This window comes from Solanum stenotomum, chromosome 11, assembly GCF_019186545.1.
Source record: "Solanum stenotomum isolate F172 chromosome 11, ASM1918654v1, whole genome shotgun sequence".
Taxonomy (NCBI): domain Eukaryota; kingdom Viridiplantae; phylum Streptophyta; class Magnoliopsida; order Solanales; family Solanaceae; genus Solanum; species Solanum stenotomum.
Window position 1 is genome coordinate 605,758 of NC_064292.1, and position 24,728 is coordinate 630,485.

At 32.2% G+C, this 24,728-nt stretch overlaps 4 protein-coding genes across 4 annotated transcripts in view; 1 reads left to right on the forward strand and 3 right to left on the reverse strand.

Moving 5' to 3' along the window:
* The window catches only part of LOC125845079 (phototropin-1), an 11,078-nt gene extending 8,581 nt beyond the window's left edge, over positions 1-2,497 (reverse strand). Inside the window, exons 1-3 of the mRNA XM_049524502.1 lie at positions 1,750-2,497; positions 1,328-1,502; positions 1,060-1,242 (exon numbers count right to left, since the gene is read on the reverse strand). Of these exons, the coding sequence (XP_049380459.1) occupies positions 1,060-1,242; positions 1,328-1,502; positions 1,750-2,290 (899 nt within the window). The 5' untranslated portion in view covers positions 2,291-2,497. The remainder of the gene's footprint in view (positions 1-1,059; positions 1,243-1,327; positions 1,503-1,749) is intronic.
* A 7,075-nt stretch (positions 2,498-9,572) lies between these two features.
* Positions 9,573-12,776, forward strand: LOC125845081 (uncharacterized). Its single transcript, XM_049524503.1, has 4 exons — positions 9,573-9,996; positions 10,482-10,903; positions 11,816-12,358; positions 12,484-12,776. Exons 1-4 carry the CDS (start codon positions 9,576-9,578, stop codon positions 12,589-12,591), a joined length of 1,494 nt encoding a protein of 497 aa, XP_049380460.1. The 5' UTR covers positions 9,573-9,575; the 3' UTR covers positions 12,592-12,776.
* A 255-nt stretch (positions 12,777-13,031) lies between these two features.
* On the reverse strand, positions 13,032-19,218 carry LOC125845086 (2-dehydro-3-deoxyphosphooctonate aldolase 1). The gene is made up of 14 exons (XM_049524510.1): positions 19,061-19,218; positions 18,861-18,958; positions 18,331-18,427; positions 17,996-18,061; positions 17,441-17,500; positions 17,258-17,332; positions 16,979-17,063; positions 16,461-16,519; positions 16,285-16,329; positions 15,682-15,780; positions 15,343-15,390; positions 15,170-15,217; positions 13,678-13,755; positions 13,032-13,340 (listed from the first exon to the last, which is right to left on the reverse strand). The coding sequence occupies exons 1-13, from the start codon at positions 19,094-19,096 to the stop codon at positions 13,699-13,701; spliced, it is 873 nt and encodes a 290-aa protein (XP_049380467.1). The 5' UTR covers positions 19,097-19,218; the 3' UTR covers positions 13,032-13,340; positions 13,678-13,698.
* A 1,163-nt stretch (positions 19,219-20,381) lies between these two features.
* Positions 20,382-21,659, reverse strand: LOC125844432 (uncharacterized). Its single transcript, XM_049523746.1, has 2 exons — positions 21,578-21,659; positions 20,382-21,452 (listed from the first exon to the last, which is right to left on the reverse strand). Exons 1-2 carry the CDS (start codon positions 21,657-21,659, stop codon positions 20,482-20,484), a joined length of 1,053 nt encoding a protein of 350 aa, XP_049379703.1. The 3' UTR covers positions 20,382-20,481.
* Between the last annotated feature and the right edge of the window lie 3,069 nt (positions 21,660-24,728).

Below are 24,728 nucleotides of genomic sequence, written 5' to 3' on the forward strand. Positions count from 1 at the left end.
GGGGGGGGAGGTGAGGGTACAATCCAACAAGTTGTATGGTGCATGAGAAAGACTCCAAAAGTTGACAAGTAAAAAGGATGAAATAGTAAGAGTTCATGCAAAATGTTGACGGGCTCCCTATTATGATATCTATGACAGAAAATGGTCCAAAACAAGGCATTCCTATATTAAGGCCCACCATCTCCCTATCTTAATCATGTATTGAATCTTTCCACAGATAAGATGAGGACAAAATCCAGCTGGTTATTTACAAAAGAAAAGCAAGAATTATTGAAAAGATAAGGGAACAAACCCCCATTCAACCCACAACAAACCCCCCATCCAATCCGCGTTATTTCGTCTTAATTTGTTTGTTTTACTTTTTTATTTCAATTCGTTTAAAAATATATTTTTTTGTTCTTTTTTTTTGACAATTCTTTAATTACTTTTAACTTTTCACTGATATCTTTAAGAATAAAATTAAAAGACATTTTTATATATTTTACATATCTAAAATTTAACATCACAAAATAAAAAAATCTTTTTTATTTTATTAAACTCCGTGTTAAATAAAAATTCAGACAAATAAATTGACATAAAAGAAGTAATACCTTTCAATATATAAACTTTGGACCATTATAATTTATTAAGAAAAAAAAATATTGGACCATTATTCAAGTATGTCATTTTCCTAATTATTATGTGTTTTTCATCTTAGTACTGTCTAAATTAGTAAATACAGGGTACTTATGTACTCGTTTAGTTTATATACCTTTAATTTAACAGAATAGTAGGTAGTTAAATAATGGAAAAAAGTTCAAAATATATTCAAATTTTGACCAAAATTGCTATAACAATTTCAAACTTTGGGTAGTGCCTATTATCTCATGCACTACTTAATAGTTAATAATGTATTTTAAAAATATATAATTGTCACGTGGATATCATAAATATTGCATCATTATAAATAATCTTATTCGTATCATATATTTGTAAATACATAAAAATAAATGTGTAATAAATCGTCATAATAATTTAAACGTATAATCGATTTTTCGAAATAAGTTCATTTTTACTTACCCAATGAATTTGAGAACTTTGCCAGCATCATCTTTGATAGGTGCAATGGTGAGGAGATTCCAAAAAGGGGTCCCATCCTTCTTGTAATTTAGTAATCTTCCACAGTAAGTTGAACCCGATTGCAATGCTTCTCGGATCTTAGCCACGTCCTCAGGATCCGTACCCGAACCCTGCATGAACCGACTAAACCCGGTCCAATAATAAAATGAAATATCAAAAGAAAAGTAAGAAAAACAAATAAATCGCGGAAATAGTTTATTGTTATTACCAGTTTCTGCCTATAACCTCCTTTGATGTATAACCCGTCATCTTGAAAAATCCAGCACTTGCATACATAATCGGGTAATCGGGTTTGGTTGCATCCGATACCACAAATGTTTGTTGAAATGTTGATAAGGCATCTCTTAAATCCTCTGAAACTCTTGGAATTCCCCTCTCTTTACCTTTAATTTCATAATTAGTCAATTAATCAACGAACAAAATAATGTTTATCTCAATTTCATAATTAGTCAATTAATCAACGAACAAAATAATGTTTATCTCAAATCGATAAATGTATAACGATATACGATTATTGACATGTATTCCAATTCACAACTCATTGAACGTGTGATTTAGTGTAAGTATGAAAAAGTTTGGGAAAATTTGAATTTGAAGTGTATGTTAAAATTTTTGTATATAAATGCTTACCAGCTCCATCATCAGAAAATTCGCCGGAACTCCGACCAGAGTTGCCGGAATCTCTTCGAGAAGTTTCTGTTTTACCATTCGCATCATCTCCAGAAGTTCTAACTTTAACTCCTTGCAATTTCCCAGTCTCATCATCAGTTTTCAACACTAGTCCCCACTCCGCTGCTCTCTGTGCAGCAGCACCAACTTCATCCACTGCCGCCTTCGAATTAACCTTCTCACCACCGGTAATTGATTTCTGAGTAATCGGAGAAGTCAATTTCGCTGAAGCCGGAGCAATTGCCATCCATGAAGTGGCGATTTCTTCATTTTCGTTACTCGATTTGGGAATTGCGATTTGCTCTGGTTTTTCCTCTGTTTCAGGGATGGTACTACTGGTAATGGACTCGCCGGCGGTCCAATTTTTCCATGAAGATTGTGATCGGAAAACTGGATTTGTTGATCGGGAAGAGTAAGTTGAAGGATTGAAAACTTCGAGTGAACCTCTTGGATCTCTTGGCAATGGTGGTATAAGAGGAGATTGCTTGTTTTCTTCTTCCATTATTTCTGCGTACACAAACAGTTCTCATGTCTGTATCAAAGCACTATATATATGTGTCTCTGCTCACTCTCAGTTTTATCTCCAGTTACACAAAAGCATTTCATTTTTACTTTACATGACGATATTTGATTGGACGGAACGTTCAGTAAAAAAAATATATATATAAAGATGGCGGAAATTTATACTAGATGGATGTGCAAATAGGGACGGGGACTAGGATTACAAGGTGGGAAATCGAAATCCTCTCTAACAGAATAAAAATTCAGATAGTTATCCTACTGGCCTATTAAAACTCTCTTATACCTTGTTTGGATGGTTGTTACTCGTTGTATTGTATTGTATTGTTAGTTTAAATACAATGTTTGTTTTGATTGTTCTTAAATTCAATTGTATGGTATGGTTATGTAATAACGAAAAGACTCGTTTTATTTAACGACTGATTTGATGTGATTGTATCATTACCTTAATATTTTCTTCTCATTTTGTCTTTATTTATTATTTAATAATTATATTTCATCATTTTACTCTACTTTTTCAGAGTATTTCGTGTACCCTACTTTTCTTGTAGGTTTATCATTCAAATATGAATGTGTGACATTATATAACGACGGAGAACGATGCAATCTATACATATACTTTTGAATAATACCGTACGATATGATACAATACAACACAGTATAATACATTATGAAATAATATGTAACAACCATCCAAACAAAAACAAAGTGTTATATAAATTGATCCCTTAGCACATGTAGTTTATTTAAACCATGTCATCATGACATTATTTTAGCTGTAAGAATATGTTATTAAGCGTAATAGTAAAATTTTAAATATAAAAATGTCTTATAGATTAAAAAGGAATAAGAAAACCATATAAAGTTGAACAAAGGATGTAAGTATATTTTTAATCATATAAAAGTTAAACAACTTAAAATCTTGTAGTACAAAAGTGTCATAATTGTTATGTTTTCATAAATGCATGTACACTCTTCTATAATATGTATTTTATTTATGATCTTAAATATATTATATCATTAAATTTAATATATTAATAGTATTGATTTTTAAAATAGAAGATGAATAGAAACAATTATAAATGGACATATTACTAGTCATTGTAACTTAGCTAGATATTTAATATTAGTTGAATGGCCTGTGACAGAAAATGACTGAAAAGAGCAAGACTTAGTAGCTTGAAAATGATATTTTGTTACTGTTAGTTTGTATGACAATAACAACACTTAAGAAAAGACTATACAAGGATAAGCTTTACGTGATATAAGACGAGTCATCGTGAAGGGGTGAAAAGTACTTTTTTTTCCTTAATAGAAGATTTTTAGATCGAGCGCTGAATATAAAATGATCACTTTGATTAGAGAGCGCTTTACACTTTATATGAAATTTAAATTTAATCGGATCTCAATATGAACACGGCAGACTAGGTGAATAGAGACAAGAGTTAAGGGCAAAGTAGGAATGAAAATGCTAACTTTTAAATAGTATGAGTCCATCAATGAACCTTTTGTGGAAAGAACACCTGAAAACCTCAAATTTAGAAGGGTAATTTTGTCAAAGAAGGGCAAATTAGGCTATTTACTAAAAGTTGCTTGAAAATATTATATGTAGTTCACTATTTAAAGCATTATAGCCTACATTTGCTGTCTTGACAATGACATTAGGACGAATATTAACCTCAATAAATACTTGAGGACTTAGTTGGTACGAGGGATAAAAAATAATTAATTTTAGAATTAGTTTATTAATGAGTTTAATTTATATTTTGTTGGAATAAAATTGTGGAATATTTATTTCGTGATAAGTTATTCTAAAATTATAATGTTATTTTTATTCCAAATAGAAGACGAAATAACAACACCTAAATAACAAAACCTGAAATAAGTAATAGCAGAATAACTTATTCTCCAGTCAAACATGTCCTAATTAGTGAAGTGTTATTGCTTGATAAAAAATCTTATGTTTATCATGCTGAAGATAAAACGTAATATATTTTATTGATATAACTTACTTAGTAGGTTATTATAAGATAAAAATTAAGAAATCATTTTTTTTGACGATATATCTCTTTTAGTATATATAAAATTAAAATTTTGAGTTGACTCGTATATAGGGTCATTCTAAACCTGTAAAGATATGGTACACGAACCTAATTCAATTGCTCATTTCTCTACTGACGTGAGACTTTTTAACATTCTTCCACATGCCCAGACCTTAACTGGTGCGTTAACGCTTATAAATGGAGGTCCAACATCGGTGAACAACAATTGGGACGAGTCTGGCTCTAATATCATGTAAAGTTATGACACCTAAGCCTAACTCAACCTCAAAAGTTAGCTCATGAGCGAAGATTATATTTGTCCAAGTCCATACAAAGAGACCAATTTCTCATCCATCTACTGATGTGCGACTTCTTAACAAAACCAAAGAACAGAACTACGTGTGGAGCGTAGCAATACAACTCAAGTATGTTAAGTTTTGATGGGGGGGGGGGGGGGGGGGAGCAAAACAATGTGCGCAATGTAATTTTTCAAAATATAACAACATATTTACTGTAATTTCATAAATAGACTTTGAAAAGAATGATGTGTACGCAATCTTATCATCATCTAATCAAACTTTCATTCAATAAGGTAGGCTCATAATTCATATACAATATACCTGAAGAGAAGTAGGATATAGATGCTTTTGCCTTTGATTGGAGGAGTTGTTAAAGTAAGTAGATATCCTGCAGACTTTACACAAAGTTGATCTATTTATATACTCCACAAACAAAGAAGTCTCTAATGATTTAAATATTGGGATTGGACAAAAAGTTATGTATGTACAACTTTCTTACTGGCACAAAAGGTTAAGAAGAGTGTAATTAAATAGAAAAGTAAGAAGAAAGAATGATTGTCATTGAAGAATTATCTTATCCCATGCCTATACAACTAGATATTCACATGGCATAAACACTTATCCCTATGCCTTCATTTCAATGATCAACATAATACAAAAACATTTGGAATCAAAAAATGAAAAAAAATATAGAAGAAGAATGTTGGAGATTAATTTTCCTGCATCTAAAATTGTTGTTTCTTGATTTGATATATTGTATCACTCTCTCACTTGCATTGATGAGTTGTGGGCTTAGATATTTTTTTGAAAAAAGATTTCAAGTGTATGTGATAGAAAAATAATAAGGAAATACAATTGAAGAGAAGATGACTTTGATGTGTGAAGAATCACTTTTCTTAAAGAGATATTACACATATACATATTGGAGAAAATACAAGCAATTCTTTTCATGATACAACAAAGTCTTGTATATGCAGATTTTTCTCTTAGAGTCCTTATATTTGTAGAACTTAAGAGATAACTTTTCATAATAGTCATGTTATTTCATAACAAATGACTAATTTTCATAATAGTCATGTTCTTTCATGAACAGATGTGTCTGTTCAATTTAAGACATCTATATATTACAAAATATCCAACTTTGGTGTGAAGGGAAAAAAATTCTAGTTTTTTCATGTTTAATTAGTTAAAATGTTTTTAAAAATGATTCTTCTAGTGGGAGTAAAAAAACAATTTCATAATTGACATTTCAAACTCATTGGCTTCTGCCCACCCTCCACCCCTTCATCGGCAACAATCCCCACTCCGCCCTTATGGTAAATTATTGTTTTGTTTGGATTTGCTTCACTTAAACTTGATCTTTTTTCATTCTGTCAAATATTAAGAATTCATCGTCAATTTAATTATATCTAAGATAATTTAGAATATTAGGGGGGGGGGGGGGGGGGGGGGGGGGGGGGGGGGGGGGGGGGGGGGGGGGGGGGGGGGGGGGGGGGGGGGGGGGGGGGGGGGGGGGGGGGGGGGGGGGGGGGGGGGGGGGGGGGGGGGGGGGGGGGGGGGGGGGGGGGGGGGGGATGTGAGGCCTTTCTTGCTGTCTATTGTTTTTGGACTTGGGAGGTCCTTCTAGTAAAGCTTATAGGGCTACTCACCATATCTTACTACATATTGGTCTCATGTTTTTTTGTCTCACAATTTAGAGAAATAATAGACTAGACGTTTTTTGTTGTCATGTGCTTTTGTTTTTATACGTCATCTGGTTGAAGAACAAGTTATTTAATTTCGAAGTTATAATGCAATTAATGAGACATATTTTTTAATTATTGAAAGATATTTTAAGTTCGTTTTGAACTAAAAATGGAATATATCGGATATGATATAAAGAAAATGTTTAATTTAATAAACCGGATAAACTGGAACAAACTTCTATTTTCAATTTATAACCTTGTTATGGTTGTGAAATGTTGAGATAAAAGCTATAGATAAGGGAAAATGTGTCGTTTTATTATTATTTTTATATCGAGATTGTTATAGAATTTACTATCTCAGAATTACTAATTCTAAAATAAATAATTATATCAAATATATAAGCCACATAAATTTATCTCGAGGTTATAATCACTTAGCCCACAAACCAAACAACCCCTATAGTTTAATTTGTGCATATTATAATATATCAAATTTTTTATAGTAAAGTTAGATCCGATCGAATTACGTTCAAATAGATAAGTTTTTCTACAGCAGAACATCATCCATAATTTCAAAGTCGGACCCATAGGAGTATATCTACCTACATCCACGTGTCAAGATGAAAATTAAATTAGTAACTATAAAAATATAGCAGGCAACTCTTAATTAGAGGCGGAGATTGGTGGGGTTCGTGGATTCGGACGAATTTACTAGTTTTTTCGTAGATCATGTATTTGAATTGAAAAATTAAATAAATATATATATGTATTAACTTATGAACCCTCTAAAAAAATTGATTGACAACTAATTAAGTGGTAAGAAAAGGTAGTGAAAATGATTTTCATACTAGTGTTGTAGGTTCGAACCCCATTATCAATAAAAAATTCTCTTTACCTTTTTTTAAAAATATGTTTTGCAATATTTTTCTGTTCTGTCCTAAAATTTAGAACCCCCAAACTCTTAACGCTGGCTCCACCTATGCTCTCTAACTCGGGAAAATTTTAAACTCTTAAATCATTGAGTCAATCTTTACTTTTGTATTTAGGTGATTCAAAATCATATACCTATACGTAACAAATAAAAAATTTACCCTATATATACAATGTCTTTTTTAAACGAGGGAGTTTGAATGAACACCCTACCAACCCTAGATCCACCCTATAGCCTATTTATCCTCATCTTATCTACTTCCCTCGTGTTTCTTTCACTAGTATATTTTTGACTGAATAGGTTCCTTTGTTTATATACCTAACAATGAAATGGTGGGGACAAATGACAATGTGTTGGACCTTAGGGGCATGTGGTGTGATTAGATAAGTCATGTTTCAATGTTGGCACTAGAAGAATTAATTTATCTTTTCTTACAGTTTTTGTTTGTGGTGTTTATTAGGTTTTTGAGTAGTCAATTTACACTTCTATAGTCCACCAAATTCCAAATCATATCTAAGATATTGTATGTATGCAGAAAAATAATTAAAGAAGATATTTCCATTGATCACTAGATAGGATCAATTTTGTCTAAATTCAACTCAATTGTCCTTCCAATAATTTTTAAATAATGTAAGTTCATGGTAAATTATTCTAAGTTGTCACTGACTTATAACCTTTCAAGTAAACACTCTCTGACTCTCTAGATTCGTCCTCAATTGAATAACCACTATATAAATCAACCTGATAAGAATTCTAAATGGGTGGAATTCGTACGACAAGAATAGGACTAGATCATTTGTACAGATAGACTTTTTGGGTGCTAAGATCCAAAGTCGAGAGGGAAACAACCTAGATCGTACGCTGAGATCCCTAAGCAGTCACTTAGTAGAAAAGGAAATGATCGATTGATCGATGATAACCAGAATGTTCTAATTTTTTTTAAAAATGGGTTAATTTGAAATATTTAATTCCAAGGGCATGGCGCACAAAGTTGGAGGACCCAATTCATGTTATCAGCTGTGCAGGTATTATGGGCCATGTGTTAGTTTACTCACATAAGCCCCAAAGAACGTTTCGGTGCTCTGTGGACCCTTCACTTCGATCCGTTTGGAAAGTGATCTGATAATTGAATTTGAGTGTAATTTAGTATAATTATACAAGAATACAAAATTAATAAGATCTCTACCCCATTCTTACATAACAAATTATATATCTATCTTGTCGGTCCTCAATCTCGTTACGAATTACCATAACAATTTTTTCCTTACGATATCTAGATTCGTTATTTTAAGAGAATGATATAATAAAACGATCAAGATAAAATTCATTGAATTAAAGATTAGATGATTGAAATGAAGAAGTGCTATATGCAGGGTGTTATGTGATGGAATAAGTTTGTTAAAGTGAAAGATAAATTCTGCAAAATAGTTACAATACTAATATTATTATTGCACTGAATATTGGGTTGCTAGAGATGCAGTTAGATAAATATATGGTAATACAAGATTAGATAGGAATAAAAATAGTATTAAGGATAAATTAAGAGAATTAGGTCGTTTGAGATGACATGGTCATATCTTATATCGACCTACATATGCAATGATTCATAAGTGTTAAATTATGGTGAGTGAAAGTATTAAAAACGAACGAGATAAACCTAAAATTATATGAAAGGAGGTCGTATGAAAAAACTTACCATTTCCTGAAATCAATACAAACTTAATTACAACTTATTTGATCAGACTTCTAATATCAGTTTATTTTGAATAATACTTTATGTTAAATCTACATTTAAGATATTGAAAATAGCTCATAACACCTTTTGTTAACCTTTGAGATCAAACAATAATCTTAACATTTTATTTTTCCACTCAAATCTACCCCTAAGGTATTGAAAATGATCGACTCAAAATGTTTTCTATTACTTGAAATTAAAAAAATGACCTTAACGTTTTCTTTTCGACTCAGATCTATCATGACCATCCACGAAAAATTCCAAAACTTTAAATTGCCATATGGCATCATCTAAATATGCCACGTCTAACATTTATAATATCAATTAAACTCACACCATATTAGCAAAGTCAATAGATAAATATAATTTAATATGTTCAAACTACTCACATAACAAATCACATTTATTACTATAATTTTTAATTTAATATTATTTGCGCATCGAGATTTATTCATTCCTCTAACAAACTTCAAAAAACTCATCCGATTATGTCTCTTACTCACCAATTTTCTTCTCCATCATGAATTATTGTAAACAAACTCAACCATTTTAATTAATCTCTTCATAATAATTATAATGAGTGCTTCTCAACGTTCTCAATTAAGCCATCGGAATATCATAACTTGGTTATTCGTTTTAATATTAATCATTTATCTTATTTACTCCACAAATTACATTCTTAACAATGATGATTGTTCTTCCAATATTGATGAAGTTGATCATCTTTCGACGAATAATAACACGTCTATGTTCACTCTTCAAGATGAAGAAAAAAACAAACAAAATGATGAATATTATAAAAATGTTCGAAAAAAAGAAGAGGAAACTAAGCTCAAACATGTTGTATTTGGGATAGCTGGATCGTCGATTTTGTGGGATAAAAGGAAAGAGTATATTAAATTATGGTGGAAACCAGGAGAGACAAGAGGTGTTGTTTGGTTAGATGAAAATGTCAAAATTAATAACAATGAAGCCCTACCTGATATTAGGATTTCAGGTGATCGCGATGACATGTTTGTTTTTATTTGTTTTCTGATATCGATGTTTCGATCTTTAGGTTTTTATCGTTGAAATTATTATACTTTTTGTAAATTCTATATGTCGAAAATGAGTTGAACATTGGGTACCTTTTAATAAATAATTACTGATTTTAACAATACTTTTTATTTATTACCACTTATAGCAATACATAGCAATACTATGTTAAATCTACAATATGTATTAAAAGTGAATTATGTATGCAATATATATGTCTTATAACTGTTTTTCTAAATATATTATAATTGTTTGGTAAGAAATTGACATATTGTATTTTAAAATGTGTGATGAATGTATTATCCATTAATAAAACTTGTATTATATGTGAATAATAAATTGTTCTTTGTAATATGTATTAAAATTGTATTATAAATGTATTAAAAGTGATCAAGTGAAAAAAAAAATGTTATTATATACAAGTATTGATCCTTTTTTTTTTTTCAGATGACACTACAAATTTTCATTACACGAATCGACAAGGGAGAAGATCGGCTCTAAGGATATCTAGGGTTGTTTCGGAGACATTAAGGTTGGGTTTGAAAGACGTGAGATGGTTCGTGATGGGGGATGACGATACAATATTTTTTGTGGAAAATGTAGTTAGGGTTTTATCAAAATATGATCATAACCAATATTACTATATTGGTAGCTCTTCAGAAAGTCATGTACAAAATATATTTTTTTCATATTCAATGGCTTATGGTGGTGGTGGATTTGCAATTAGTTATCCATTGGCAAAAGAGTTAGAAAAAATGCAAGATAGTTGTATACAAAGATATCCTGGATTATATGGAAGTGATGATAGAATTCAAGCTTGTATGGCTGAACTTGGTGTACCACTTACAAAAGAACGCGGATTTCATCAGGTAAATTTTTTATTTGCACTGATAATATAAAGAATTTCTACACTATCGTTCTGTGTAAGTTTGCATATCATAATAGGTTATTAATTTCTTAAATCATAAATGGTTATGTTTAGTTATCGTTTAGGTGACTTGAAATTCTGTATTAATTGATTGATATACTTGTTTTAATTGGACATTTGAGTTTACCTATATATAGGAGCATAGATCCCATGTGCAAATGAAACATATGATCACTTAATCATGGCAAATGGGGGTAATAAAGTCACCTTTCTTTTATCTTGTAACAAAAAAATCACTCAATTATTGATCGTTATGTTGCCTCGACACTTCAATAATGTTTCATTGGATGTGTAGTGTGTGTTAGATACTCTAAAAAGTTGTGCATTTCTTGAGAATCAAACACGGGTCAAGAAGCATCTTTTAAAGAGTCCAAGTAACATTGATTATAGGCTAAACTCAATTCTTATACATTTTGACTTTATCGTAAGTCATAGGCAATGTTGCTCAGACTCTTAAAAAGGCTATGTTGCTCAAACTCTTAAAAATAGCCGCCTGACGTATGTTGAATCCTCCGAAAAAATTGTATTTTTTTGAGAATCCAACATGGGATACAAGTTCAAACAACAATATTATTGAAGAGCCAGAGTTGCATAGATTATAAGTACTCTAAAACATTGGCTGAAATTGATGATCTTTTTTTGTTTTGTTTGTGGTAGTATAGTATAATGTATGCATGGAAACTTATACTATCGATGATAAATCATATGCTATGTTGCTCATATCGTCAGATATGTATCAGATCCTTCAAAAATATAACATTTTGGAAAGTCCTAGCTACATAGATTATAAGTATTCTAAAGCATTTGGCTGAAATTGATGATATTTTTTTTTGTTTTGTTTGTGGTAGTACAGTATGATGTCTATGGGAACTTACTAGGCCTATTGGGAGCACATCCAGTAACACCACTAGTCTCACTTCATCATCTTGATGTAGTAGACCCAATATTCCCAGGAATTTCCAGGGTTAACGGTCTCCAACGCCTATTTGAATCATCGAAACTCGACTCAGCTAACCTAATGCAACAATCAATTTGCTATGACAAAGAGAGATATTGGTCAATTTCAGTGTCATGGGGCTATGTTGTTCAGATAATTAGAGGAAATGTTTCACCTAGAGAACTTGAAATGCCTTCAAGGACATTTCTCAATTGGTACAGAAGAGCAGATTACACTGCTTATGCATTCAACACTAGGCCTGTTACAAAACATCCTTGCCAGAAACCTTTTGTGTATTACATGAACACCGCGAAATTTGATCATTCGAGAAATCAGATTATTGGGATTTATTATAGACATAGAGAGTCTTCACCTTCTTGCAGATGGAAAATTGAGTCACCTGAGAATATCAACAACATTGTTTTGTTGAAAAGACCAGATAACAACAGATGGCAAAAGGTACAATTTTTAACACTTCTATACATACATTTGTCCTATGGTGTCCAGATCAATTTGTGCATATCAACTATAACACCTTTTCGTATAATGTTTTTACTGGATCTTCTTTTTTTCTTCTGGTGCAGTCTCCAAGGAGGGATTGTTGTGGTGTTTTACCATCAAACAATAACTCAAAGTCAAATTTGTACATGTGGGTAGGCAGTTGCAGAGATGGTGAAATCAGTGAATTGTAGCTGTTAGGGAGAGAGGCTTTACTTCATTTTTTTCTAGTTTATCTGTAGTTCGATTTTTAGGCCATAGAAACTATCCAAACATTGGAAGTATAAAATGAAATTGCAACACCTGAATCATTCAATATTCTCCCTGTGTAAACACCACACTAATTTACACCATTGTAGCTTTTTGTACAAGTCAAATCTGTTACCAAATCAGATGACATATTATAGCTTATATAGGCTATTTTGCCTTGAAATCACATTCTATATGTCTTATTTTTTTGTGCAAGTAAAGACTAGCAAGGCATTCTCTTGCACCAATTCCTCTCTCACAAACAAAGCTAACAGCTGTGGCAATATCTGTTTTGGAGACTGATAATACGATAACACGAGTTTCAGCTAGCAACAGTTGCATCTCAATCGAATGCATAGAAGGAATACTTCCTCAACAACAGAAGTTGAATGAATTCACAGTGTAAGTTAAATAGCATGAATTTCTTACAAAGGTGTAACATATGGTACCGAAAGGTTCTAAAGGAAGTCCAAAGAGAGCATTTTTAGCCTTCTAAATGCACTGGAAGTGTTACAACTCTCACCAATGAATCAGTCTCGGATCAAATTACAACAAACAGTGAAAATTTAATAACGTTCAGTATAGTAACGAATACACGCTGTGTAATGTCTTCAAAGTAGCAAACTAAAAATGCAGGAAGCTCATCACCACATGTAAGCTAAAACGACTGGAGACATCTTCTCTGCAGAATCATCTGGCTAACATTCATATTAAGGATAAGAATATGGAAGTTGAGAGATTAATGATGTCAAGGTTTACAACTAACAAGTTCATAGGGCTCAAGAAAACATTCTCATCTATGTTAGACAGGTAGTTTGTCAACAAAGTGAACTATCAGAATATCCAGATCAGAAACTAATATATGAATCATGGACTAGATAAAACCAATTCATTTCCCAGAAGTAGTAAGAAAAAACACTACATAAAGTATAATGTAAATCATGAACTGCAACATAAGTTCAACTGGTCAAGTACAACTGCTATGAGCTTGAACACATAATGTATAGTTTATGGGTTAGAATATTGCTTACTGATAGCCAAACTTCTGTGCCCTAATCACAAAATGGAGTGAGATCAATTTTGAACTGCTGCTTCCCCTTGCTAACTCTCTGTAAGAAATGTGATATCAGGGAAAAAAAAAAAAAGAATAACTGCAAAGTGCTTGGAAGAAAGGAACACAGAGATATACAAAAAATGCTAGAAGTATAAGCTAAATGACAACATATACCACCGTTAAGTAGTTTGATTTCTTTGTTCCTTGTATTTACCAACATCTATTTATTGTTTTAATGCACTGATTTTTTCTGTAAAATCCAGAAGTTTTAAGAAAGGCAACTTTTATGAGTTCTACTCATGTTTTCATGAAAGGGAGCCTTGGACAATGGTTAACTTGTCTCCGTGTGACCTAGAGATCATGGGTTCGATCCGTGGAACCAACCAATGATGTTTGCGTCATGATAGGTTGTGTACATTACACCCCCTTGGTGTGCAGTCCTTCAACCCTGCATGAGTGCGGGATGCTTCATATCGAGCTGTCATTTTTTCATTTATAGTATTCTAATAACAATTAATATATCACTTTGCCAACTACTTCCTCCATTTCTATTACTTGGCACATGTTGACCTGACACACCCCTTAAGAAAGCTATAATTAGAGGTGTATTTTTACTAAACTAACCTTATTAATGATGCTTTAGAACTCTAAATTTGACTACTACTTTATGTAGCTATTTAATACTAAGGGTAATATGGGAAAAAAGTGATAAAACTCTCTTGATTTCTGAAATGGACAAGTAAAATGAAACATCTATTTCCAATATAAGGGCCAAGTAAAATGAAATAGAGGGAGTATATTTATTTTCTGGCGCTGCTTTCGCAAAGACAACCCGTGGGGAGACGAGGGGCATGCATTAATGCTTTGATATCTGCATTAAAGTGCCATTTAAGAGAGACAATTGTCCAACTTAAACTTCACCAAGTTATTTGGTTAAAACGCACATCAAATGAGCATTCAACTCCACTGCAAAGTAGCCAGATGTTCCAAAATTATAGTCTTGGAAATACCCTTGTGGAACAGGGAACTACATCTACATCTCCTTACAACCCTCTTCAACTCTGGTATAGACCATAGCATCCACACCGGCATCATTCTAGGGTCAACAGGCAACAGAAGATGCTAAAATTGGCTACTACAGACTACTTATTAATCAGGTTAGAGGAATTAGGAAAACAAAAAACATAATTGAAATAAAGAAAAATTAGCAAATGTTTTGGATAAATGACATATAAAAAATTTAAAAAAGAAAAAAATATAGAAGAGGAAAACTAGGAAATACAAAATTTTGATTAACCTACTCTTTAATGCATTTCTCCTATCTTTTCCCTCCTATGTCATATACTTCAAGCACCAAATATGCCTGCTATAGCTTAACACAACCTACTCAAACGCCCAGTGTTTTGGATATACCATAGCACCTTAACAGTGTCAAATATGCAATTCATGCTAAACAGAAATTGACTTACACCAAGCGTAACAAGCTCTTCTAGTAGTTCCTCCAGATGACGCAGAGGCTGAGTCAATACAAAGCATTGATCAAATTAATAGCTAAAATCAGAATGCCACAGTTTCATTTTAAGGGAAAAAAAGAGGATGTCCCAAAAGTCTCAACATATGATATAGTTTGTGTGTAACTTACCCACTGTGTTGGACCATCAACTGGAGCACTCAGGGGATCATTGTGCACCTAATGAAAAATATCTCTGATTCAGTTGAGCAGATTTTTTTTTGAGAATGAGTTGAGCAGAAAATTAAAGCAAGTTTTGACAAAACGGATATCCTAGAAGTTCAGGAATCTCAAGAAGGCTTGAAAGTTTTTCTTTTGAATGAATGCACCAGCTAAAGTAATATCACCGCATTTTGATTCCAACTCTCCAGTTCCTTTCACTGTCTTAAACAAGGAGTAAATGTCTTTGTCTTCTTAAACAAGAAGTGCAAGCAGATTGCAACTTTACAAATACCAGATGCTCTTTTATACCTCCATAAATATTCCATCTACTCCCACAGCAACAGCTGTCCTGGCAATACAAGGAATTAATTCACGAAGACCGCCACTAGCAACACCACCACCTTCCAGCTGTATAAGAATGCAGAACTTCAATTCATTGACATAGAATAAACTTTAACACTAGATCCTAGAAATGGTCTGGATTATGCGATTGAACTCGTGATCTTAGAACGTTGAATTGGCTACTGGTTAATACTTGAAATAAATTATTAACAGTTGATTCTGAGGCTTGAAAGATACAAACAGCACAAAGTCAGGATGATGTCATAATGAAAGAGAAGATCGGTAATTAGGGGTTGATTCTGTACACAGATGTGTCTAACATGATATGGAAGAAGGAATTTCTGCTAATTAAACTTAAAAAGCTTCAAACTAATTAAACTCCATGAGTCATAGTCATGGACTCAAAGTGAATGTTTATGCTGTCAATAAACTGCACGTATCCATTACTGAACTGCTATGGCAAACTAGAATAGTTTCTCCTTTGCTTTCCCATTTATCAGTGCATAACATATCAAAGACTCCTCTAAAGATTTTCAGTACTGTCTAAGGAAGGGTAAAAGAACAATGCACCTTTTTGCCTGCAGGCTGTTGTAATGAATGAGTTATATCAGCAACCTGAGATATAAGAATGTAAATGAGAAAAAGTACATCCAAAAACAAATATCTATGTATAGAATAAGTGGATTCCTCCAGTTATTTTATCTGGGAATCTAATAATAAAATACAGTGATAAATAAGACTCTTACAACAGGGCAATTGGCCTCCCTCATCCACTCAAAGTTCCGTGGATCTACAATCAAGTCATCTGCAGAGTCAAATAATATATGTTAGATTTAAATACTTACGGTAAGACTCCTCCTTACCGAGTTTGGGAACAGCTATGCTTTGTGAAGGTCCTACAGGTAGAGTAATATCCACCCCATCCACCTAAACACCTTTCCTTTACTGTTATATCAGGAATTACTCCACTTATTGCTCGACTTAAAACGAATAATGGATTTGCTTCTGTCCACCCTAGGTCCCCACCCCAGAATCATTTTGCATCTGGCCTTTTATGCACCTTTCATGAACACCAAGTTCATTTATCCTATGCTTAGCATTAACCATTAGAAGATCAGTGCAGAAAATTATTCACAATGTACTTGTAAATCTTCAATACCTTCCTTTCCAGATTAAAAAAAAAAACTGAAAATTACTTCTCCGAGACTTGCTTTCATCCAACTAGAAAAAGTTAATAAGAAGAAACAAACTGAAGAAAACTTACTATAGCCAAACATTGTTCCTCTCTCACACACCATGACATTTTGATTTCCAGCCAATCTCACTTTTTCAGCAGAATTTAACATCACCTGAGAACATTGTAGCATAAGTAAAAAAACAGACAGAATATGAAACCCACGAGTGCATCCAAGATAAAGGATACAAATTTATCACTGTCTTGACAAGGGCAAGTGAAAGGAGAGCTAAAAAGAAACTGAAAAGAGGAACGTTACTTACTGATTGATCCAATTAAAAAAAAAAAAGTAAAAGGAAAGTTACTTACTGAAGAAGCACAAAACTGGCCCTTCTTAATGTTAATAACTTTTCCAGTCTTGGCAGCTGCAACAAGTAGGTCGGTCTATCATAAAAAGCCAAAAAATAGATCAATATGGCTGCTTCCTGAGAAATGTATTTAAAATTTGGGCAGAAAAAGTCACAATATCTTTCTGAAAATGAAGATTATAACCTGCCTACATAAGAAAGCAGGAATTTGAATTATATCTGCAACCCGGCCAACAGCTTCACACTGAAAAAATACTGTTAGATGCAGTTCATAGTGGAAGGGAAACTACTTCTGGACCACCAATATTCAATGATGAACTGATATACAAAATGGATAAATCAACTGAAAACATCACATTACACTGATACCCAAACTTATTTTTTTGCATAATATGTTTCTGACAAATTAAGTGTCAGTACAACCAACAACACACTAAGCTTTTGAAATCTTCTCCAACCATAGAACACAACATCCATGACATTCTCAGAATAGTCGGAAATGAGGAATATCATACAAAAAAAGTATCTGTGGAATGGGAAAACCTTAAGTTGGTCAATAAACTTCAGAGGAATAAGAATGGATGAGAAGAAAAAATAATCACAATCTATTTACCGAAGTAACATATTCCTAAGTGAATATTGCATTGGATCATCAAATTCCCCGATCAAACAGAATATCACCACAAAAATTCTAATTATAAATGGCAGTGTGTCACCAAAATATGCAAACAAATTTTACCTGAATAGATTCATGAACATCAGTAACAATGGGTACGTCATATATTGTTTTCACCTTTTCAAGGATCTGCAACAAAGGAGGAAAAGTGATTAGTTATATGCTGGAAGGGTTTTTGTAACAGTGGAATTCATACATGAGAAACATATAACATTTTAAACCAAGCTGCAAAATTATATCACAAGAGAAGCAGGATTAGAGACCTTCATTCACAAAATACATCTTCCTAAAACTGATATAGGAGTTAAAAAATGAAAAACATGAAACCAAAATATTGTGATATCCTTCCAGAAATTAGAGTGCCTGATGTTTCCAGCAAAGTAATGGCACTTTTATACCTTCAAGCCTTCAGCCAAGCCAGGACCACGGAATGATTTAGACGAGGTTCGATTAGCCTTGTCAAAGCTCGACTTGAACACAAACTTCAACCCAAGTCTATAAAAAAAAAAGATAACTCAATCATTAAGTGCCCGCTTGGCCATGGATGTTTTCCAGCAAAACTGTTTGGACACTGAATTGTTACAATTTTCCGGAATCGAAAAGCTCCAAAAATCATATTTTTAACTCCAAATCACTCACAACTATTCAAAAACAACTCTAATTTGTATACATGTCCAAAAACAACTCCAAATACCATTCCAACTTGAAAGCAAATATTACTTCTTTTTTTCAAATTTCACAATTCTTATGTCTATATGTCCACTAAATTCATAATGAAAAACAACAAAAATGAACCTCAAATTGGACCATATGATCAACTACCATTCCTTAGTGCTAAACTGGTGAAATATTGCAAAATCCACTAGTTAAAACAAATGAATACATTCCAAAATCACATATGAAACTGTAAGAGAGATGAGAAAGTTACTTAGAAGTGATATTCTTCAAGTGTTTGGCCATGTAAAGAATGTGATCCTCAGATTCAATCACATTGGGACCTGCTAGTAAGAAAAATGGCTCTGCTGCCTGAATTTTTTTTTGGATTTCAGACAGTAATCAAGCAGTTAGTCTTTAAGCAAGATGTGAAAACGAACAACTTTTGAGAAAATAACATCGAAATTTTGAAACCTTGAGCTGGTTGAAGAGCAGTGATGATGATTCCATTTGTTCGCCGGAGTAATTTTCCAAAGAGTTCGCCGGAGTAATTTTCCGAAAGTGAAAGCAAAGCAGTTATTCAGATCCAGCTAGCTTGGATGGAATTTGGGCTTGTGAGCTCATAAAGTCTAAAACGGGACGGGCCCATAATGATTTATTCCTTTACTCTTTTTACAAAAAAAAATGGAAAAACTATCAAATTATACAAATATTTATGACATATTTATTAAATCTCGGAATAGTTTAAAATAATTACATATTATTTCACTAATTAATATTTTTCTATCATATTTGAAGTCATATACACCTAGATATATTTATTTTTACTGTCAGATACACTAAAATACAAAAAAAGGCAAGCGGGATATTTTGTGTATCCCAAATACATGTGAATCACATTATATACATGCATATAGGATGTCAGATACATTCTGAAATACACATACATAGGGAGAGAAGGGGGGGGGGGGGGGTGGCGAGCGAGATAGGAAAGAGGCGAGCGAGAGAGTTAAATACATGTGAATCCATGTAGATACTATATATCTAAAACAAATTACACATAATTTTGACTCTACGTATCCGAGATCCATGTATCTAGAAAAGGCAGATACAATATCTGAGGCCTAAAGTATGGTTAGGAACGCAATATTGCAAATTAGGTAAAAGTTTATGTAATTATCTCTTAAAATAGCGGGATTTATGTTGTTTGCCTAAAAAAAAATACTAACAATTTATGTTACCAAAGCCAACACATCCATTGTGTGCTCCCTCTGCCAAATTTATATGACTTGTCTAAATTTCGAGAGTTAAACATATTTTTTTTAGATATTTTTAATGTTTAATTATTGTAATTAAAATAGTCTTATTTAGTTTTAAAATATGTAGTAATTTTATTTTGAAAAACTAATTATTATTTTCTATAGCCAATGTATGATAGTGGTCTTTGATTTTTGTCCATTTTGCTCATTTACTCAAATTTTGTGAATCAAAATATCCTTAATTGTGATCTAATTTTTTTATAAGACATAAATTTAGAGAACTCTTGCTTTGTTTAACAAAAGTTTTTTGAAATAAGCTATGTCCACAAATTGAACTCATGTTTCAATCGGCATAAATTTTGTAGGAATTAAATCATATCATATAAGTCATCACTCATGAGTTATAAATTACTTAAAAAGTATAACGTTTTGAAACTAAACTTATGCACACTGTTTGCTAACTTAATCACATGATAGAACATTAACTATGCAATTAAGCAAAACAGACAGAATTAAAACTAAAAAAGTTTCAATCTTGCTAAAGTTTCTCATTTCTTCATGAATTCACCATAACAGAGCTGATTCAAGAAAAAAAAAACAGAGCAGTGAACCTGTTACTCAGTACATTGATCTTCATCACTGCAGCAAAAAGATACTAACACTCAAAAAAACCATCAATTTCTCAATGGAAAATGGAATATTTGAATCAGACCCATCAATAAACCCTCTTCCTCTTGCAGGAAAAAATGGTGGAAATTTCGGCTTTAATGGTGGACTAGGAGCATCAGGTATTGGTGGACTTTCAACAGGAGGAGATAACAGGGGTTCAGCATTATTTACAGAGTATTCAAGAATTTTATCGACCCCATGAAATGTGAAAGCAAGATTTACGTATAGATCTGGGTATGTGATTTGAGACCCATCAATGGTGAAATTGGATAAAGAATTGTTGGTGACGATGATGAATTTAGAAGGCAAAAGAGTTGGGATTCGTGTGTTGGGTTTGAGCTGTTGGAGATCGGAGAAAGAGAGGCGTTGTGGGATTATGTGATAAGCGATTAATAATGGGTCTAAGTTTTGCACACCAACTGTTTGATGATTTGCCATGGCGGTTTTTCCAGGGATGAAGAAGGTGGCGGTGAGTGGAAGAGATGATAAATCTGCTGAAGATAACAAATTAGCCCACCCCACGAAATCCCCTGCTCCGATTAATGCCTCTAAGATGTTGTTCAGTTGCTGTTCTTGGATTTGGCGCTGTGTTAGCGACGGCGGCGGAGGTGATGACGTTGATGTGGTTGAGAAAGACGGCGTTGGTGGTGGAAATGTAGGCGGCAGTGTTGGTGAAACTGATGCGAAAGAGATGAGATGAACTGAACTGTGATTCAGATATTCCGGCACATCAATTCCTCCATTGTTGACCTTCAAGTTCGATTTTCCCAGTGTTGATGCCAAAGAGACAAGATGAAATCGACTTTGATTCCGTGATTCAAGCATTTCAGTTCCTCCATTGTTGGAATTTCTCAGTGGAGTTTTGTACTCTGTTTTCTGATAGAGATCCAAGTCGTACTTCTGATCATGAACAGAGATCAAGTTTTGCATCATTCTCACTGTAAAAACATTCAAATCAAAGATTCTTAACTTCAGATTATGAACAGAAATGTATGAAACTCAACAAAATAAAAAAAAATAAAAAAAAGAACAAGAAACAGAGAAATTCAGATCCCATGCTTACCAAAAATACTGGTGTAAATCAAAAGGTAGAGTAAGAAGAGAAACGTAGCAATGGTAACAACAACAGACATCCGTAGAGCCATTTTCATGAAAGTTGTTCTTGAGCTTTTCTTCTTCTTCTGTAAATTTTGGATCTCTGAAGAAGAAGAAGAATTTAGCGGTTACTTATGTAAATAAAATTCAGTTAGTTAAAAAGGCGGGAGATGTTGTTACTGGGTTTTCATGTGCTAAGTTATTGTTAAAATCAGTTATACAATTGCATTATAGCATATGTATGCAATTATATTTAAGGACTTTTTTAAAAATGTAGATAGGTGTGTGATTGTTGAATTCTTAAAAAATAATGTATATTTACTTGTTCATTTTAGTAAATTGAGAGAATTTCTATTACCCTATTCGTCTAGTTTATGTGACATCGTTTGATTGGATAAGAAGTTTAAGTAATAAAGAAAAACTTTATTATGTTTACCGAATTGCTTCATAATTCATACTTTGTAATGTGTTTAGTGAACCCAATAATAACATAAATGGAGATGATGTTATAAGATAGTTGTCAATTAAGAAAATGTAACATTTTCTTAGACGGATTAAACAGGGATGATGCACATAAATTAGGATAGATGGAGTATTTTTTTCCCCCATATTGCACTTAGAGCTCATTTGATATGAGGGATAAGTTATAACTAATTTCGGGGTTAATTTTAGGATGAGTTTATCTCATGTTTGGTTGGGATAGAATCATGGAAGAACTTATTTCGAAATTAGTTATCCCAGATTGTAGTGTTATTTTTATGTCGCATTGAGAGTGGGATAACAATCTTAGAATAATTAATCTTGGGATAACTTATTCCCCAACCAAACAAACCATTTTATTTAATAAACGAGCCCTTAATATTAAATAACTAGATGAAATGGTTATTCTCTTCGTTTCAAAATAAGTGTTACCTCAGCAAAAATCACGTCCATTAAGAAATTAATAAGTTAAATGTGTAGTTTACTAAACTACCACTGTTTAATAAATGCCTCTTAAAAATTGAATACTATTAAGAAGATGGAACATATATTGGTATAGTAAGAAAAGTATATTAATTATTGTCTTGAATTCTTAATTATAACACTTATTTTCATAAGAGGTTTATTAAGTCAATTGAGGTCAAATAATATGAAAAAGTGAAAGTAATTGTTATTTTAAAAATATCAAGATAGTATTATTAGTTTCACATTTAAATTATTTAGTAACCTTGACAAATTATATGTATGAATGAAAACCAATTTCATTTGAATCGGTAGGAAGATTCATGCTCGGCATGATGAGATTGTTTGTAACATGTGAAAGAATTATATTAAAGAATAATTAGTTACTAGTATTATTATTGACTCGTCGATCTTTATAAAATTATAGGTATTTGAAAATTGTAGTCACAAACATTCTTTATAAAAGGAACATGATAATATGTGTTTATTAATGTGGTACCTTAGGATATATAGTTTGATCTTATTTCCGGGTGGAGAGAGGAGTAGTCAAATTAGAGTTCTAACATATCATTAATAAATTTAGTTTAGTAAAATACACGTCTAATAAAAAAAAATTAATGAGATGTTAGGTCAAGTAATATGAAACAAAGAAAGTAGTTGTTCCTTTAAAAAAATGGCAAGATAATACTCCATTCCTTTTTACTAGTTACTACTATTTATTTCACCAGAGTCGATGACTAATTTTTGGAACTAAATTAAATTAGAATTAATTTCATATTTAAAATTTAGATAATTGAAAATTGTTTGAAAAATATTATAAGTTACAATCTTTTTCATATAAACATGATAAGAAAAAATACATCTTAAATTGTTGATAAAAAATCATACAATTTAACTATCGAAAAGCGCAATATACCAAGTATAAAAAGAACCGAGAGAGTATGAACTTTCATCTTTATCGTTACCCATAAATAATGGAGAAAAGAATACTAACGATAACAAATAATATGATAATCGAACGAAAAAAGAACAATAGGTAATCAAAAATAGAAGCAAAAGAGACAAGTAATAGAGATGAATGAATACTCATGTTTCATTTCATTTGAATGAATAACAAGACTCTGTTTTTCAGTTTACGTGAGATATGAATTCGACAAATGTGTTTGAGATTATGAATTAACTACAGAAATACCATTTCTTGAACTTGAATCAATTCGAGTATTCATCATTTCTTGAACTTGAACAATTTGGGTACTCTTCATTTCTTGAACTTGAATCAATTTGCGTATTCATCATTTCAGAATGCATCAGAAGTGTTTATTAGCTGCACCAGAACCAGTGTATCGTTAAATTAGTACCAAGAAATCAACAAAAAGAGAAAGAAGAATCATTCAGAAACAGGGAAACATACTAATAATGAAGCATATATATATATATATATATATATATATATATCTACCTTGTGTGAGTGCGACTAAAAAGCCGACAAGAAAGGCGAGGAAGAGGAAAGTGAAGAGAATAAGAATGAAGTAGGCGACCCAAATATCTTCCATAAACCTTGCGCGACGGGATTCATCAGCAACAGTATCAGCATCAGCGAACCAATCGAAAATCCGTTCATCCATTCTCTCTTTCCACAATAACAATTTCATGTAAATCCATTCAGCCATTCTCTTCGTTGATTTTTTTTTTTCTGTACAAAAAACAGGGGATATGCAATCGTTATGTGAGGAGTGAGATTTTATATCGACTCTACTTGTTAGTTAAAAGTCGGTTATTAATTTGTTAAAATGGGGAGGGCGCCAATTCTTTCCTTTTTTTTCAACTTCTAATTATTTTAAAAAAGTTACGTGTATATTTAAATGATAATAATAATATTTTTTTAAGAAAGTATACTTTAATTTTAATGTTTTATTTGATTTTCTTCACTTATTTTGATATTTGTCTGAAATTAAATTATTTTAAATATAAGAAATCTGAAGTCAAATCAAAAGGAAACACAAAGAAAATAAAAGGAATAAATAAAATAAATTATAAAAAGAGAAAATATAATGAATGAAGTAAAATATAGTCATATATATGTTGGGTTTGGGGTCTTTTTTCCTTTCTATGTGAATAAATAAAAGTCCACGGTATTGGGTTTCACTCCTTTCCTTTGTGGATAAATTTTGCCCACT

What these genes read in the sequence shown, in the direction of transcription:
- LOC125844432 (XM_049523746.1), bottom strand. Translation starts at nt 21,659, where the DNA reads ATGGCTCTACGGATGTCTGTTGTTGTTACCATTGCTACGTTTCTCTTC. An exon ending in GATTTACACCAGTATTTTTG is followed by an intron (nt 21,453 to 21,577) that starts GTAAGCATGGGA and finishes ATGTTTTTACAG; the next exon opens with TGAGAATGATGCAAAACTTG.
- LOC125845086 (XM_049524510.1), bottom strand. Translation starts at nt 19,096, where the DNA reads ATGGAATCATCATCACTGCTCTTCAACCAGCTCAAG. An exon ending in AGGAACAATGTTTGGCTATA is followed by an intron (nt 16,520 to 16,978) that starts GTAAGTTTTCTT and finishes TTGACTCTGCAG; the next exon opens with ATGACTTGATTGTAGATCCA. An exon ending in TAGATGGAATATTTATGGAG is followed by an intron (nt 15,391 to 15,681) that starts GTATAAAAGAGC and finishes ATTTTTCATTAG; the next exon opens with GTGCACAATGATCCCCTGAG.
- LOC125845081 (XM_049524503.1), top strand. Translation starts at nt 9,576, where the DNA reads ATGAGTGCTTCTCAACGTTCTCAATTAAGCCATCGGAATATCATAACT. An exon ending in ACCTGATATTAGGATTTCAG is followed by an intron (nt 9,997 to 10,481) that starts GTGATCGCGATG and finishes TTTTTTTTTCAG; the next exon opens with ATGACACTACAAATTTTCAT. An exon ending in AAGAACGCGGATTTCATCAG is followed by an intron (nt 10,904 to 11,815) that starts GTAAATTTTTTA and finishes GTGGTAGTACAG; the next exon opens with TATGATGTCTATGGGAACTT.